General features: G+C 41.1%; 1 protein-coding gene across 2 annotated transcripts in view; it reads right to left on the bottom strand.

Annotated features, from left to right (window-relative positions):
- Positions 1-15479, bottom strand: part of HTR2C (5-hydroxytryptamine receptor 2C) — a 35945-nt gene extending 20466 nt beyond the window's left edge. Inside the window, exon 1 of one of the 2 annotated variants that reach the window (XM_030449156.1) lies at positions 14844-15479. In XM_030449156.1, coding sequence (XP_030305016.1) covers positions 14844-15231 — 388 coding nt within the window. In that variant the 5' untranslated portion in view covers positions 15232-15479. The remainder of the gene's footprint in view (positions 1-14843) is intronic. The other variant, XM_008501678.2, reaches the window with a different exon arrangement.
- Positions 15480-15807: the final 328 nt, after the last annotated feature.

Genomic DNA, 15807 nt, shown 5'->3' with positions numbered 1-15807 from the left:
GTGTCAGACACACATTAACAGTCTTCTGCATCCCAGTGGGTGCCAAATAGGTATGGCAAAAACCCACCCACAATTTCCATATCTCAGAAACACCAAGACGTTACTCCACTGCTGCTGCTGGCTGTGGATGGAAATAGACTTTCTAATAAACAAACAGAACACACAAACCTCACCTAAAATAAACACATTACAAAAAAATTACACAGCAGAAGGTGGAAACAGATTTGTAAGGGTAACAACTGTTCTGTTCTGATAACTCCAGCACAGCTGCAGAAAAGAGCCTGTTGCCAACATGGAAATCAAGCTGCTCGAAAAATAACAGAGAATCAACAGAACCTCATCGACTGTCCTGCCTTGCCCATAAAATCTTATACTTTAGAGTTGAGAGAGGAATATGGTATGTCATGTTTGTGCATTACTCACTGAACTTTGTAGTCTTGAACCTTTTTCATCTAGGAATTGAGATGGCATCTTAGAGGGGAGATTCACTCACTAAACCCACTGCTGCCACTGTGCTTATCAGAGTTCCTGCAGGAATAGTAAAATTTTATGATGAGACTTATTACAACCAGAAAACATGGTGTAGGCTGGAAAAAACCAATGCATGAAACCAAAATGTTGATAGAGCACTTATTGGTAATCACAGCCCAGACTCCATGACAGGCTCATGCACAAATTTCTCTCATCTCATTAGCATCTTTAATAACAATTTTGGCAGAGAAGCTGGTGGGGATCCATTCTATTTCTCTTGTGAGTTGTCCATTCAGAGGAAGGGTTGAATTGTGCCATTGAGACAGTGTGCAAATTAGTGCAAAGCATTGCAACTGGCACATGGCCCCTCTTCCACCAATCTAATTTCCATTTAATTACCATGCAAGCACATGAATCATATCAGTGCCTTTTTCCCAGCATATGCTGATAAAACACAACGGGAGAATGCAATGTTACTGTTACCATGAGGTCTCAGGGGAATGAACTAACCTATCAGGTTAGTTGTGTATATTTTAATTAATATTAAACAACTCTAGAATGAGAATGTGAAGGGATATGTCATGTGAGTTGGAGAGAGACATTAAAATCATAATGACCTCAATTCAACAGATGTGAAAGGAAGTTAGAGAGAAAATTGGTTTAATTCTGAGTTAACTGACCCAATCCTGAAAACATTCATAATTCAAACTAATGTATTTACATTGGTATATTTGTCTTAGAGTGCATCTAAGTATTTTACGAACATTTCACCTCACTTCTCTGTATTTATTTCCATCTTGTGTAAAACAGCTGTCTCTATATGCATTGGCCTGAATAATATCAGTGATTTTTCTAAACTTTAGAGCCCGAAGTGTATGTGGGCCCATTACATTCACCTCTTCTAAAAATACAGCAGTCTGTTTCTTGGGGTCTTGGCATGTCACCATCACTGAAGCTGAGCCCTTAGGCAAGAAATTACAACATTTTTGTATTAATCACATAGAGAATGCTAAGGTTACCATATGCTGTAAAGAAATCGTACCAATTTTCACAAAATGTTGTCTGTAACACAATACAATAAAAACAAATATGATAGAATGTACACAAATATACCAAACAGCAAAATACTGGCATGAGGAATCTATCTGCATGCAGCAACAGACTTCCCAAGAGAATAAAAGGCATAATTTCCAAACAGAACAAGATGAAAGAGTTTTTCAATTACACATTATGTCAAGACAGAGCACAGAAATACAGCTGACCATCCTTGGAGCCCTTCTGCCTTTCCCCTTACGTTCTCCAATATCTACAGCTGCAGCCATCAGGGGAAAATGAGCCCTCTGGTAATCTGTACAGCAGAATGCAAGTGGGACTGTTCCTGGAAATTTTAGCAGCTCTTTGGCAAGTGCTGAGAAACACATGCTACCAGCTAGTTCCTCATGCCAATTTCACTCTGCTGGGGTGAGTAAGAAGTGATAGCAAGTTCTCAGCAGGAGATAATACACCCTGGATATTTGGTGTGTAAAAGTGTTGCTAGATTTAGCTGCAGGCACATTCTAGGAGGGGAAGGGCTTTTCTGGGTAAGAGAAAACAGTACTAAATGTCTTAATTGGTATGGGGTGTTTGGAATGGACACAACAGATAATGCCAGTGACACAGACTCCTCTGTTACAGCTCAGGCCTCGCTGCTGTGCTCAGATCTGTGTTTTAAACTCCAGGTCATACATATAGTGCTTTTAAATTAAGATTTTATTTCCTGTTTTCCTAAGGTAATTGAAGGTAACAAAAGGAGTTGCTATCCTTTCTGCTCTGTTTATAAAAATCAATGGAAGCCAATTACAGTTCACAGGCATCTTCCTCACTCACTGAGCAGGTGTTGCTCGAGCACCAGGCTTTGTCTTATGGTTAGAGAGATGGTGAACATTTTAACTGGATCTTTCTCTGGATGGACAACATTGTGAGAATGAGGGGGCTCAAGCTACAGCTGAAGTAGAACTCAGACTAGTTTTGCAAACAGCCACCTAGGTTGTGACTGGCTTCCCTGTCTTCTCCTATCTCTTCCCTATCTCTCTTCCCCTTCTCTCTGTAAGAAGCTTTATGACAAGTAAATATATACATAAGGTACCATAGACTAAAATGAACTCAGTCTTGATAAAATATCTGCAATTAACCTTTCTCTTTACTTTAAACCTTTCTCTTTACTTTAAAATTTAACTTTAAGAATAGGGGACTACACATACCTATGGAAGACTCTGGGTGTCTCACGTGGTCCCAGCACCTAGAGGCGGTGCAGTTCTTCCTTTCAGATAAGGCTAAATCTGTCTGTGGAAAACATATTAACTGCCTTCATTCTACTTGTTATCTCAGTGATCCATCTAGCACCTTCATAGACAGCAAATTTATCTCTGGAATAGTTTATAATTAGAGGGTCTTTCTTTTTATGTATAAAAATTCCATATTCTCATTGTCTTGTATCAGTTTCTGGCTTGCTACAAACATGTAAGTTTATATTTCTTTTCAACTAAACTCAAAGTTAATTATAATGAGGCAATGCATTTAAGCCAATACTGTTTCTAACAGGTTACTGTCATAAAAAGTGAACAAAAACATACATTTAAAAGCACATTTAGCATCAGTAATCTAGAAGCAAATTGGGCAGAAGAAGATTGCACTGAGGACATTGAAACTGCTGCTGCATTTAACCTGACATCAGCTCTCCTGTGAAACAGCAATGTAAACCAGAAATGTAACTATACATGCTCCAGGCTTTTGGGGCTTTACGCTTCTGTGAACTTTAAAACTCACTGCATCTTCCAACAGATTTTAGAAAAAGGATGAAATAAAAAAAAAATAATAATTGGATCTAAATCTCTGTTCACATTAAATAACATTTGAATGTGTGGCATTAAAAATCATTCTAATGCGTCATGCTTGGATAGGTAATTCTTAATTATATCAGGCAGGCAAGACATGCCAGTCCAATTTAGTGTCTAAAACATGAAAAACAGCTCCTTGATTGGATGCAGCATACATGCTGTGGGTAAATTATAAAATTATAAGACCATATGTTCAATTAATGTAAGCAGAAGTTAATTCACTGAAATAATCTTGAGTTTTTATTGTTTCCCTTCACTTCTCAGAAACTTGAGAGAAGGAGAAAGGTGGACTCTGTCGGTCTTTACTGCTACATTTAAAGAGATTGGATCCAAGAAAACACCTTCATCGAGATGATATTTTAGGTGATTAGTGTTTACCTAGAACTGCTTCCAGGGTGTGTTTTTGGGTGAGATCACATCTCAGTTTGAGCTGTGGAGCTGGAAGTGGTGAAAGAAACCTGCCCCCAGCAAGTGTCAGCTGAGGCTTAGTTACAGAAACCTCTTTTGCAACCTGCTCTCATTACCAGGTAGCTTCTGGCTTTATTTCAGACCACAGCCTTCAATGGTTTTGAGATTATGTGTATCTGACCTGGGGCTGGCTTCATGTGCCCTGGTAGAGCTGTGAGAGAGGGAATCCTGATAACAAGTTCACCTGGGTAAAACTGCATAAAAGAAGCAGCCCAGTTTATCAACTTTCCTTCAAAAGTTACAAAGCACATTTACTTTTAACAAAGTACAGAAGTACATGAAGGCTCTGGTTTTTTTTTCACACTGCAGTGTTAGGATTTTCTATTTAAAAACTGCTTCTTGCAAGAAAGTTGAGGCTGGCAAAGAGATAAATTTTTGATGTTGTAATAAGGTGCTCGGGGATCTGTCAAAGCTTTCTGTTGCTACACACTGCCACAAGCAGATCCTGGCTTTGGCAGCCCAGTAGCAGGCAAACCTGAAAGGAAATAGACTCTGGAAGGTTTATGATAAGACTACAGTAGCTCAATGTTTTACCACTACTTGGTAGGAAACAACTAGACACAGACAGTCAAGTAAGTCCTTTTCACTCCTATCTTTCTGTGGGATTAGGAAGATCTCCTTGGAATATCTTTGTGATTTCATTTTCCTATTTGTACCATGTTGCTTAGCAAAGTATTATTTCTTTCTCTAACATGAATTTGCTTTCTCTTTTTAAACTTTGTAATTTTTAGCCAAAACTAATGTAATGAACAAAAAGCCCTCAATAGTTTTCAGCCAACACAGAAGAAAGGAGATCACTACTTTTCCAGCAGAAAATATGGAGCAAAAGAGAAAGCTTTTCATTCCAAACCACATCAAGCAAGTGAATGTCCACTGAAATACATGTAAGGATCAGGCTCTGCACAGCCTGGGATATGGTGAAAGGAGCTGAATTGCAGTGTCAGGAGAGACTTTTTTAGACTCAGAGGAGAGTAGCAAAATATCTGTGGCCCTTCTAGGTGAAAGACACTGCCATAGTCATGCCAAGAGCTACAGTCATGACCAGGTAGGAGGATGCTAAAGAGGTTTGGAGGAGGCAGAGAAGTGCTCTGGCAAAAGTCCTGGTGTCTGAACTTACTGCCAATGTTCCCACTGACTTCAGCATGGTCAGGATCCACCCCCTTCCCGTGCATTTTTTAGAAAGTTATTCCTTAGGTCTATCTATAATCACAGGGGGGAAATCACACATTACATACCTGCATCCTGCTGCCACTGATGAAAGCAAAGGAGGCAGTAACACATTTTGATATTAAAAGCGAGGGTGTTCTTTATAATTTCTGTTTTTTTCTTTTTTCTACATTTAGGGGGAAAAAAAACAACAAACAAACAAAAAAACCCTACCACAGTTTGATGGCTCACTTTTAACCTCAGAAATACAGATTCCAGCTTCCATGCAGCACTGTCCATGTTAGCACAACTGATTTTGTTCAGGCCTTTCTGCAAGGCATTGCATCCACTAAAAAACCTGTCAAATCCCCAGGGCATATCATGATCCTGTAGCATCCCCCACAGTCTATGAAAATTGGGATTATCTCCCCGTCTAACAGTGCTGTAGTGTGCTGAGACTGCTGAATGATGCACATGTGGCTGGCTCACACTTGACACCATCACTGCCACACTGGGTTGCTGCCAGAATCCCCTGACCTGCTCTGTGCACCCTGCTCTTGCATGAATACCCAGGGGCTCTGGAGGGGTGTAGTACAACTAAATAGAAAACTAACAGAAACTGATCAAAGTGTGTGCAATCAATAAATGCTCTAACAGCCACCAGAAAACAGCCGTGCAACCTTCTCCATGACCAGCCCTCATCATGAAAGCTACCAGAAACAGAACTTGTTGGAAGTTGTTGTGAGGTGTTCACACATGCTGGACTGAGCATCCATGTGCAGCAACATCATCTCTGGCAAATCAGAGGCTAAAGGCTCCATTAAACCACAGTAGGCAAAGCAGCTGGTTGCTTCACAGAAAGCAAAGTATATTTACAAATGTAAGACATATATTGTTCTCTGGTATTAATCTTAAATATTTTTGTTGTGTTTGTGAATCTACTTTATGTAATGTATACTGAAATGAAATTATCTTTTGTGAAACGACATCCTGTATGAAATCTACATTCTTGGGTAAACAAACACAAAACTATCAACTAGCATCCTGTAAACTGAGATAACTCCTGCAGACTCTTTTCTGACACTAATGGATAAGATGTTGATTTGGGCTCATCTAAGCTGTGTCCTTTTGCATATAAATAGATAGCAAGCTCGAGTTGCTAAGAGTTGCATGTAAATGGAAACTGGCTAAGACCAGCTAGATTTGCTGCCCAACATCATGCATGGAGAGGGGCTTGACAGAAGGACATCACAGAACAACTTTAAAGAAGACTACCAAGCCCCCCCCCCCAACTCAGAATGCAAATATTAAAATTAGTTCCAGGAAATCAGATAAATATTACAATTAGTTTTGGGAAGTATGTTCATTACAATGAGATTTATACATATGTATCTATTAGTATAATATAAGTCATGTCTGTTGTTACTCATGTCATGCATGACTTTGAAAACTCTCTCTCGTGTATCCAGTGCTGCAATAATGACTGCCTGCCTTCTAAAACTTAAAGCCATGTGTTAGAGGGTTCTTTCAGCAACTGAATTTTACTGTATCACCTCCTTTTGACAGAAATTATCACCCTCTCCCATTCTGTGCTACTGTGCTGATTTCTACTCCCCTACTTTTGCACCTCACTTGGCCAGAAGCCATCAGTTTTCCACCAATGAAACCCAAAGCTACCCAGGGTCCTAAAGCAATTTCCAAACATGATCAAAAAATGTGTCATCATAGGGTGTAATATTTTCAGGGCACTGGAAAATCCTGTTAACATTCAGCACCCTCAAGATGTTTCACAACCAGAATTTCATATCCAGGAGGCTACTGAGCATTCCCCCCACCTCCCTCCACTCTAATCATCATTTAAACCTGGGGTAGCAGAAAAGGAGCAGGGGCACATACTACAGAGTTTTCTTACTGACAACAACACAGATATGCCACAACTTAATCCTGTTTGTCACATGAGATGAACAGGCAGGTGTTTATGTGGATGAAATTCAGCAGCAGAATACTCAATCTCTGAATTAAAGTTGTCTATGTATTTAATAACAACTAAACGAACAATTAACTAGTATGGTTTTAGATTCCACAGTACTATTTAGATTAGCTGAATTTATAAGAAAGTTGTGAGGGCTTCAAAAAGAGCATAAATTATGCTGAATGAGTATAAACCATAACAACCAATGGATTTTACTACTGGCAAAAGATAACAAACTAATATATGATTTTGGATATAAATTTCATTGCACATATCCCAGGTACAAGGTATCACTGGAGAGCAAAAAAACCAACCCAAGCCTGAGTTTGTGGCACAGTAAGATAGTGCAAGCAGCCTAGGTATTTCCATTCATTCACACTCTAACAGAAGAACAAACTGTAGTCATTGCTCTGTACAGACAGAAAAGCCATGCCTTTAAAATTAACATGCACAAAAAATAATTTCTGAAAATAATGCAACAGCCATATAAAATTTTGATAGTCAAGATGCAGCTAAAACTATGAACTAGGCAGGATTTTTTAAATGACTGATCACTTCCAAATACCTGAATATGATACACAAAGTATAAACCTGCTAAACAAAACCTTCTGACACACAGGTAACAGACATAATTCTCATAGTGCAGGGCACAAATCAAACACCAGCCAGGATAATCTGGGAGGAAAGGGCCCCCTTGAGAAGACTTATCTGTAAGTCTGGCAGAGGAAAATTCATCGCTTTACTGAGGCCCCTGTCAGAGACAAAATATTAGTGCAGTTGGACCTCTAGGCTGATTTCATCTGGCAGTTACACTCCAGAACCATTCTCCAGGGTTTTGCATTAATTAAGACCTTAGTCTATATTTCAGATAGCAGCAACCATTTATATTTTGCTATTTCCTTTCTTATTTTCATTGCAGCTGGTGATAAGATTAGTAACTATGGTAGGCCCTTTAACTATGCCCTGAGGGATTTTTCAGAGATTTTAAATAATTGACACTCTCATTTCATTGCTGTCTGTTCTGAAGGGAAGTGCAACTCCCAACACCTCCTCCTGTGCCTACAGCCATGCCTGGACCATCTTCAGAGCATCCCTGCCCACAGCAGAGTATCTCCTGCTCTCTGAGCATCACCTGCACAAGACATCAGGGTGCAGATTCAGAACAAGAGTTTGTCTGTCAGAGAACAGAGGGCCATCCATGTCACTAAAACTAATTTCCATTTAAATGCACCTGAACGTCTGCTCAAATCCTTTTTTCTTAGGGCAGAGATGGATGTTCCAAGGCTCTGGCACTAATGAAATCAATGTCTGTGCCTGGGCCAGCAGCCCCCAGACTTTACCCTCACCCCCAAGGTTTTGCTTGTAGGCATTTATTTGCTCTTATGCCAGTCTCTGGCTTTGCTTTCTCTTTTCTTTCACATCCTGGATGTAAAACAAAAAAAGTGGTTTTCTCCTGCTCCTTGCCACCATCCCAGCTGACTGATCAGAGGCACCAAACACATCCAGGAACAACTACTGCTCCATACCAGCTCCTTTTGAGTGAAGGTGGTGTACCTCTAGCATCATTTGTAAGAGCATTATTTTAAAAAGGTAGACTTTCAATTTCTTCTGACAGTAGAATTATTAATACTTTGTATCAGTCAGACAGATATTCAAAACTTCACTATGGTTTAAAGAGAAGCAATTAGTATCTGTGTAGCCATCAGAGTGGCCAGATGCTAAATCTGATGAATATTCTTGGGTAATAAGCTCCTCAGGCTTCCAGTGCACCAGGACATGTTGCTGCAGCTCTCTGGGGGTGAAGCTGCTTGGTGATACTGTGCTTATTTTCACACTCTTAATGAATGTGTTGTTTCTACTCTCCACTGCCATGACAATAGCCCTGGTTCCAGGCACCACTCTGCTCAATAGCTGGATCATGAGGCCTCCAAAATCACAAAACATCTAAAAATTCAGTCATCTCCATCGTGAGCAGAGCTGAGCATGGAGCAGCAGTTTCTACTGACAGTAACACAGACACTTAAACCAGCTGGGGAGAAAAAGGAGCCCTTTGGTCCTACCAAAGATGTGCAAATGCATATCCAGCAGCCCAGAACCTAGGGGACAACTCTGCCCTGGCACAAGGAGACCCCTAACATGGCACAAGGAGGACAATGCCAAAGCTGTGCTGTGGATGACAGGTCATGGACAAAATGTTCATGGATTTTCCAGACTGAAGCACAAGTTGTTAGATTAAAATAATACAAGGTGATCTCACCAGTTCACTACACCAGTCACATGCCAACGATAAGATTAGATAGTAAGTAGTTAAAACTAAGTCGGGAGTTTATCAGGAGAAGATTGTTAATTAATCCAGTTAGACTGACACAGTCACTTACACATACATGTGACTGCAGTCATTTAACTCACAACCATAAATACATTAAAAAAAAAAAAAACACCTCACATTTATTTAATGTTTTTCTTCTTGTTTCTCTTTTTTTTTCTTTCCTTCCTTTTTTTTTTGTGTCCTTACCAAACAGCATTTGATCACAGGGGTGTCTGTAGCTGGCTGGCAGCAGCAAAGACCAACCTGTACCTAGAAAGTCATTACTAGAAATCATCAGGGGGAAAAAACAACCAAAGAAACAAAACCAACATTAAATAAATAAATAAATAAAAATAAAAAGAGCAAATGGCCTCAGTTGTCAAAGGGACACATTGCTCCTTGCTGCAGCTTCAGAAAATACCTGGTCTCATCAAAGGTGTGCAGCATGCCCTGGCCTTGCTGAGGAGAGCATTACAAACAGACCAGCCACCCTCCATCTGTCTTTTCAGGTATTGATTGCGCCCAATAATTTATTCAGCAACACCTTGTCCTTGTCTGGCCTGATCAGGTCTTTCTGTAAGATGCTCCCTGCTGGCAGCATCAGCACCCTTAGAAAGGCAAATCAGGGTCAGGTGCAGGAAGAGCAGATGAGGCTGGGTGACTGGCAGCTCTTTCTGCTCCCACTCCATCCTTCCCTCCCCAGGGTGAATAAACAGCAAGGGCTGCCACAACTGCTCAGCACGTCTCTGTTACCACATAACAAAGATAATAATTATCAATAATAATAATCTAGATGTGAAGCTGCCCCAGTGGCTGGGGCTAACAGATGCTGCATCTCATACCAGCCTTGTTGGAAGCTTTGTCAGGCCACCAGCACTGCAGTGTTTTTTGAAACTCATATTGAAGAGAGAAGCCTGGGCACCTGGAGCTGCAGATGAGTGTGCTGGCTGCTTGTTGGCCACTCTCTGAACATTCTATAATTTCCTTTCAGATCAGCTGACAAGATTTTCTGGCATTCCTTCACTAGTCCTAGCAGACAACGAGCAGCCCTTTCTTTCTTGCCCATAAACACTAGATCCAATGCAAACCCACCCTTGCTTGTCCCTGAAGTGCTCTGAGGTGAGAAGGTAATCTCCATGTGTTGTCAGAAGCTCCCTTACATACATAATAACCAATGCCCATACCAGTATTTTTAATTGATCAGAAGTTTCTCCATTGGGATTAAACACACTCTTAATTTCTCATCTACTCTCCCCAATACATGGTTATAAATAAGCATAATAATTCGTTTACAGCTTTAGGAACTGCATGCCATGGAAAATGTCCTAACTTGTCAAATGCAAATCATTGATTAATCCAAAACATGTAAGAAAAACTAGTTGAGAAATACATTGTAGTGTTCAGTGATTGGTGAAAAATCCAGCATGATGTATCCTGACATCCTTTCTTTATAATAAGATTCCTGAAATTAACTGACAACTTGATTTTTCTTTCTTTCAATTAAGAAATTGAAAGTGTCCAGTTCCAGGATGAATTAGCAAATAACCACTTGGGAAAGGGGACAGACTTTGCCTACGTTGTCTGGCAGCCTTCTCCCATTGCTGCTGGAGTGGTACAGCCCTGGCTGCTTTGGTAGTCACAACTGGTAGCATAAATAATAGAGAAAAGGTGTCCTATCCAACTCATGTAAGTTCCTCTGAGTCTCTGTTTTCCTCAAATGGAGCTTTTCCCTATCCCCTCACAATGTAGGAAGGCTTTGGTATCTGCTTTGGTCCAGCCCATCAAGGGCTACCAAGATGGCCCAAGGGAGCACTGCCAGAACTCAGCACGGCTCCAGCAGCCTCCTGGCTCCCCTGGAATAACTCCAGTTATTCTCATTTCAGCCAGTATTTCCATAGATTTTCCATGCCTGTTCTGAAGTTATAACTTCTGCCAAAAAACCTATTTAGTACCATTTGCCTAGAGAGAACTTTTTGGGCCATCAACAGCTAATACTGGTGGTCTGGTAGAAAAGAGGAATAATTACAATTCTTCTTCAGATCAATATTTACTTGCCTCCAAATATGCAGCATATTTTAAACCTTTAAACCATCTTAAGTAACAATCTTTTAGGCAGAACAGAAAATCCATTTCCATTAGTTTCCAGAGACTCAGAAAGTATGTATTTAGGAAGATCACTTCCATAAATTCACCTTTTCAGAGTCCCTGGGTAACCCAGAATTAATGCATGTACAGGTCAACCAAATAATTCAGTATTTATATGCTCCCTTTCAAGCTCCAGGGAACCAAAGTAAATTGCTAAAAATAAAATGTGCATGTTGTAATACCTAGAAGATTTATACATGAGACTATTCTGACAGCCAAAAATAAAAGGTTTTATTCATAAGATCTTAATAGCTGGGTCTGTACTAAATCACATAGTGATTTAACTCACTGTAGACAAGTTATATAAGTTTTGGAATTATTTATCCCTGATCAATGTGTTTTAGAAATGAATCTCTGTCTGACATAATCACTTAGGCAAGTAAAGAAGTCATATTAATATCTCCACATTTTACTCTATGAGATAGGAAGCAATTTTCTAATCAAATCTGTAAGTAAACATCACTATTTGTTTCCAAGAAATATCAACATTAAAATACTCTTCAAAGAATATCTGAAAACAGACTTCAGAAATAATTATCTATTAAATACACACATATTATATTGATACATGAGTATCAAAGATGACGATCAGAGATACAGAGGCAAATGCAATACCCTCTTGTCATAGCCAGGGATAGGAAGTCCTAACTTAATACTGAAAAAACTGTCTCATGACAAATGAGAAAGTTGGATTTGTTTGCTGTTTTGCTCCTTTGAAATGCTAACAGTGATTCTACACTTCAGTGCAGAAGCAATGCCCCGCTTCATTGGAAACACAGAATAACCCTAATAGGGTAGGGGAGACATATTTACACATCAGATCCCAAGGGGTTAAAACAGAGAGCATTTTCTCAGGTTAGAAATAGGGAAACTGAGGCACAGAAAGGCACAAGGCAAGCTCAGGTATAAATTCCCAGAGTGCAGGTTTTTATCTGAATGCCAAATCTACCAGTGCAAACCTCCTTTCTTAACCATATTTGGCTGAAATCCCACTGATCACAGTCAGAGCTCAAAGACTGATACTGACCTGGCTTAGAGCTGGGTCAGCAAACCCCACACTCCTTAGCTTTTCCCTAAGCTCTTGTATCATAGCTAATTTTGGGCCAGTCCAACCAAAAGGTAAAAAGCTGACTCAGTGTTGCAATTCCTGCGGGTGATTTTGGCAATTAAAAAAAATAAAAATAAAAAAGAAGAAGAAAAAAAAAGCTGGGGAATGTGCAACTTCAATGCCTCTGTGCAGAAGCACACAGCATGCAGAAGAAACAAGGGGGATCAGAGCTGTGCTCACGTGCAGGTATCTGCAGGACTGTGAACTCACTGGCATCACAGGGACATGGTGGGATGGTTCCCAGGACTGGAGTGCTGACTGTGGAAGGGTAAAGGCTCTTTAGGAAGGACAGGCAGGGGAGAAAAGGAGAGGAGGTCACTGTGTACATCAGTCATCAGCAGGAGTGGATGGAGCCTGCCTGGAGTTGGACAAGGAAACAGCCACAAGCTTATGGGTTAGGATTAAAGGGAGGGCAGGGACAGAGGACATCAGAGTGGAGGTCTGGTACAGGCCTCCTGACCAGGGAGACAGAGCAGATGAGGCCCTTCATAGACAGAAAGGAGGAGTCTCATATTTATAAACCCCGGCCCGATATCTGTTAGAGGGACAACACAGCAGGACAGAAGTAATCAAAGAGGTTCTTGGAATGCATTGATGATCCAAATGATGGAAAAGCCAATGAGGAGAGGTGCCATGATAAGCCATGTTCTCACAAACAAGGAGGAGCTTGTGGGGAATGCAAGCTTGAGGACAGCCTTAGTTGCAGTGACCTGGAAATGGTGGAGTTGATCTTTAAGGCAGTGAGGAGGGGGTACAGCAAGCTTGCTACCCTGGAGCTCAGGAGAGCAGAATTTTGCCTCTTCAGGGATCTGCTTGGTAGAGTACCATGGAACAAAGCCCTGGAATGAAAAGGAGCCCAAGAAATCTGGTTAATGTTCACCTCAGGAGCAACTCCTAGCTCAGGAGCAACTCATCCCAACAAAGAGAAATTCAAACAAAAATGCCAGGATGTCTGCATGGATTAAGCTCCAGAGTGAGCTCCTGGACAAACTCAAACACAAAAACAAGTTTACAGAGAATGGAAGCAAGGACAAGTAGCCTGGGAGAAATACAGAAAACTTGTCCAAGTAGCCAGAGATGAGGTTAGGAAAGCCTTGACAGAAATACACCTGACCAGGGATATAAAGGGCAACAAGAAATGCTTCTACAGGTATATCAGTGTTAAAAGGAAGACTAGGGAAAATATGGACCCTCTCTGGAAAGAAACAGGAGACCTGATTACCCAGAGTATGGAGAAGGCTGAGGTAGTCACTGACTTTTTTCGACTCAGTCATCACTGGTAAGTGCTCAGTCCACACCACCCAAGTCACAGAAGGCAAAGGCAGGGACTGGAAGAAGGATGAACTAAGCACAGTAAGCATAGATCAAGTCTGAGACCATCTAAGTCAACACACAATTGCACAAATGCATGGAACATGATGTAATGGTTTCACAGGGCCCAAGGGAAGAGGCAGATGAAGCTGCTGAGACTCCCTGAGGAGAGGGAATTGGGAGTGATGGTTGATAAGATGCTCAAATGGCCCAGTAATATGCACTTGCAGCCCAGAAAGCCTGGTTTTGCATCAAAAGAAACATGGCCAGCAGACTGAAGGAGATGATTCTCCCCCTCTACTCTGCTCTTGTGAGACCAACCCTGGAGTATTGTGTCAGGTTCTGGAGCCCCCAACATAAGAAGGACATGGAGCTGTTGGAGCAAGTCCAGAGGAGGGACACAAAGATGATCAGAGAGCTGGAGCACCTCCCCCATAAAGAAAGGCTGAAAAGTTGGGATTGTTCAGCCTGGAAAAGGCTCCAGGGGGACCATATTGCAGCCTTCCAGTACCTCAAGGGCTTACAGGAAAGCTGGAGAGGGACTTTGTACAAGAACAAATAGTGATAGTAGGAGTGTTGGTTTCAATCTGTAAGAAGATAGATTTAGATGAGACATTAGGGAGAAATTGTTTACTGTGAGAGTGGTGAGACAATGGAAGAGGTTGGCCAGAGGAGCTGTGGATCCCCCTTTCCTAGAAGTGTTAAAGGCCAGGTTGCATGGGACTTTGAGCTACCTGGTCTAGTGGAAGGTGTTCCTGCACACTGCAGGGGGGTTGGAACTAGATGATCTTTAAGGTTCCTTCCAACACAAACCATTCAACAACTCTATGATGCCAACATCACCCACGTGTCTTTCCCAGCAGTATATAAACAAGTTTGCACCCAGCAGCGTGTGAATCTCAGCACAGACCTATGGCCAGGTGTACACTTAAAATCCCCAAGCTACCAATGCATGAAAATCTGGGCAAAGCAGATTGCTGAAGTCTCAGAAGATTCCCTTTAAAAGTTTTTAGTCAAACAAGGATGGAAGCCACTTACCATACAGAACTGTAATGAGCGACACAGGCATGACCAGGATACCCACCAGCATGTCTGCCACCGCCAAGGACATCAGAAAGAAGTTTGTGGCATTCTGCAACTTCTTCTCCAAAGACACAGCCATAATTACCAATATATTCCCCCCAATGGTCAGTAGAATGACAACCAAGATCAGGAGGGCAGGCCAGTTCTTCTCCCTCACAGACATCTGAGAGACTTCACCCTTCTCAGAGGCATTAAGAAGATCAGATGTGGGCAAACTGTGATTCAGTGTCAAATTGCTGCTTAAGGACCAAGCCATCAGACCACCATGCAAACTAAAATCCAGCGTAACAGAGACTGTCATTAAGCTGAGTAATATTCCAGTGCTACTTAAAGTGCTCATCATACAGGACTGGTTTTTCTGTCTCTTAATCGTGTCTCAGAGATGATCCCTTTTCCAAATTCCAGGTACAAGGCAGAAGCTGAACTTCACAAAACCTGAGCCAGAAAAGCATTTGGTCTTCCATAGTGAAACGAACCTTGGAGAAGTTATCATGGAGCTCTTCTAGTTTCTCTGAATGTGGTGGAAGATGACCAGCAACCTCGAGGGAAAGGAGACTTTGCAATCTCCAGCTGGTTTCCAGGTCCACCATTCTGAAAAGGAAAGAAAAAGTCTATTCTTCATGGAAATCACAGTATATATACAACACCTTTTTCATCCCTATGCAAATGACCTTCTTATTCTCTCCCTTCCTGCTGGCTATGATGCTCTGCAGACTGCAAGTAATTTATCTTACAGCTACAGACTATGCCTACAGTTATGGGGAAGAGAGCAAAAGAATCACATCTGTGTGTTCTGCCTGTTTAAAAGCTGATTATCACTAACTAAATATTTTGTGAAACTTGCAAAAGCAAATCTGAAGAGCAAAATATGTTTCAATTGGTAGCCACTTCAAAGCCACTCTGCTGCACTGTAAAACAG

Source organism: Calypte anna, chromosome 4, assembly GCF_003957555.1.
Source record: "Calypte anna isolate BGI_N300 chromosome 4, bCalAnn1_v1.p, whole genome shotgun sequence".
NCBI lineage: Eukaryota > Metazoa > Chordata > Aves > Apodiformes > Trochilidae > Calypte > Calypte anna.
Note: the sequence above shows the minus strand (reverse complement) of the source record. Positions and strands in the feature narration are given on the sequence as shown.